The 2,106-nt window shown below is 38.0% G+C and overlaps 1 protein-coding gene across 2 annotated transcripts in view; it reads right to left on the bottom strand.

Moving 5' to 3' along the window:
- Positions 1 to 2,106, bottom strand: part of LOC102847508 (DNA-dependent protein kinase catalytic subunit-like) — a 309,905-nt gene that overhangs the window by 137,101 nt on the left and 170,698 nt on the right. For both annotated transcript variants that reach the window (XM_006880417.1, XM_006880418.1), the window contains exons 45-46: positions 1,638 to 1,703; positions 579 to 651 (exon numbers count right to left, since the gene is read on the bottom strand). In XM_006880417.1, coding sequence (XP_006880479.1) covers positions 579 to 651; positions 1,638 to 1,703 — 139 coding nt within the window. The remainder of the gene's footprint in view (positions 1 to 578; positions 652 to 1,637; positions 1,704 to 2,106) is intronic.

Raw genomic sequence — 2,106 nt, 5'->3', positions numbered from 1 at the left:
CCAGCCTGGACTTCTGGTAGTTCTCTGTTGATGTGCTGTTCCAGTCGTTTTTGGATAATCTTCAGTAAAATCTTGCTTGCATGTGAAATCAGTACATGTTTTAAAACATGATGTATTTAATGATAACTTGTAAACCAATAGAAATTTTTTAGAAATGACTTGGGGACCAAACACCCTGGATGAGGGCAAGCCAGGACCAATGGGGCTTCAGAACAGCAAGCAAGAGGCCAGGAAACCAATCAGGTAGCGAGTCTCCAAGGCCAGTATTGCAGCCTTGTGTTAAAAGCAACTAAAATCAAGGCAAGACTTCTATTTTAACCTATGTATCTAAATAGTAAAAACACAATCCACAGCCAGAGTTATTATGTAAATCTGTATGTTTTACAAAGATAACATGTAAGGAGCTCTTTCATTGCCTCATATATCACTGAAAGATGTTCTAGGGTAGATTAACCACCTTTCATTCAAGAGAAAAACCCATATTCCATTTAAGAACCAAACTGAAGCTCAGTTTCAGTTCTATGAGTTTTATTTATATAAAAAAAGAGCAAGGTCTCACCATTTTGAAAATGTCCTACCTGAGTCACCAGTTGTTGCTTCCCTGACTTCTTTCCTAATTTCAAGGTATTTTTTCTTTCTTTCCATGGGGACCTATGAGGAAAAACATATTCACAATGTTATACTTTTTAAAATCATAGTTCTTTTTTTCCTCCTTTAGTAACAATTTGGCAAAAGGGAAAAAACACACATAAAGAAGACATGTGGTTCTCACTGGGTATGTATCCACAGGCCAATGCAGCTGCCCCTTTCAGGCTCTGAAAGGCATACTGAGGATCGTGGTACTCCAAGGCTCATCAGGGTGCAACGTAGCTCTAAGACTCAAGTTCTTTTTTGCAAAGTTGTGGTATGACATTGCAGCTCACAGAGTTGTGGTAAAGTTTACATAGCACATGTACCTAGATGCCTTAATAAATTAGTATCATTATATTTTTGTTTTACAGTTCTTTGAATACATGCTTAGATTAAAAAAAATTGCTAGTTATACTTCAAAAGGGTCTAAAACAAGAAGCACTCTCTCATTTGAACCCATGAAGCCTAATGTGCACCTTGGGGTAACAGACTTGAGTGACCAGAAGGACAGAAGAGTTGAATTGAGCTCAGCATGGCACTAGCGCTAGGCCTGACAACAGACAATTTCCTGACTAACTACTTGGCCTGTCATGTCAAATTCATCATATCCATAAATGGCTCCTTTATGTACCTCATTCTTCTGTTCATGGCACTCTGTGACCCCAAGCTACCACCAGAGCCATAGGCCAGTGAGTACCAGGAAGGGGCTCAGTTTCTCTGACTGAAGGAATTTAATGAAGGACATCTTCTGGAGTATGTCCTAACTGTCCTTTTGGTTGAAATTTCCTTCCCCACCAGGGCTCTAAGTGGAAAATTTAAGTTCTGATTAATTTAGTTGTAGTTGTCGAGGATTTTACCTCAGGTCAATTTAAGGAAACTAGTAAGTTAAATGTTCCACGCTCACTGAAATATTGGCAATTTAATAAGTTCAACAAAACAGATAATTCTTTCTACAATTATCAGATAATTTTTTAAATTAAGGAATAATGCTAAAGGACTGCACTCACCTCAACTTCTATAGGAAATGCATAGCAATGATTCAGGTCTATCAGGTTTTCAAAAATAAGCAAGTTCTGTAAAAATTCAAAGAAAGAGATAAGCATCTGAATGGTATGAGAGGGGGAAAATCCACTGCCAACTAGTCAATGTCAATTCATGCTAATCTTCCACTGTGTTTCCAAGGCTGTAAACGTTTCTCCCCACACAGCAGTGAGTAGACATAAAGTGCAGACTTTTCCTTAGTAATTAAAAACATTATGCAGAATTGTTACTTTATAACACACAAAGAAACAACCAAAACGGATGTCAGAAGAGACTCTGAAAATTGCACTGGAGGGCAGAGAAGCCAAAGCACAAGGAAGAAATCAAGATACTAAAGAGTTGAATAGATTTCAAAAGGCAGCACGGGATGACAAAGCGAAATATTACAATGAAATGTGCAAGGAGTTGGAGTCAGAAAATCAAAAGGGCTGAACT

The sequence above is a fragment of the Elephantulus edwardii genome, unplaced genomic scaffold (genome assembly GCF_000299155.1).
Source record: "Elephantulus edwardii isolate Elephantulus edwardi_28Jun2011 unplaced genomic scaffold, EleEdw1.0 scaffold00008, whole genome shotgun sequence".
Lineage (NCBI taxonomy): Eukaryota > Metazoa > Chordata > Mammalia > Macroscelidea > Macroscelididae > Elephantulus > Elephantulus edwardii.
The sequence above is the reverse complement of the archived record's forward strand: the minus strand, read 5'-3'. Positions and strand labels throughout refer to the sequence as shown.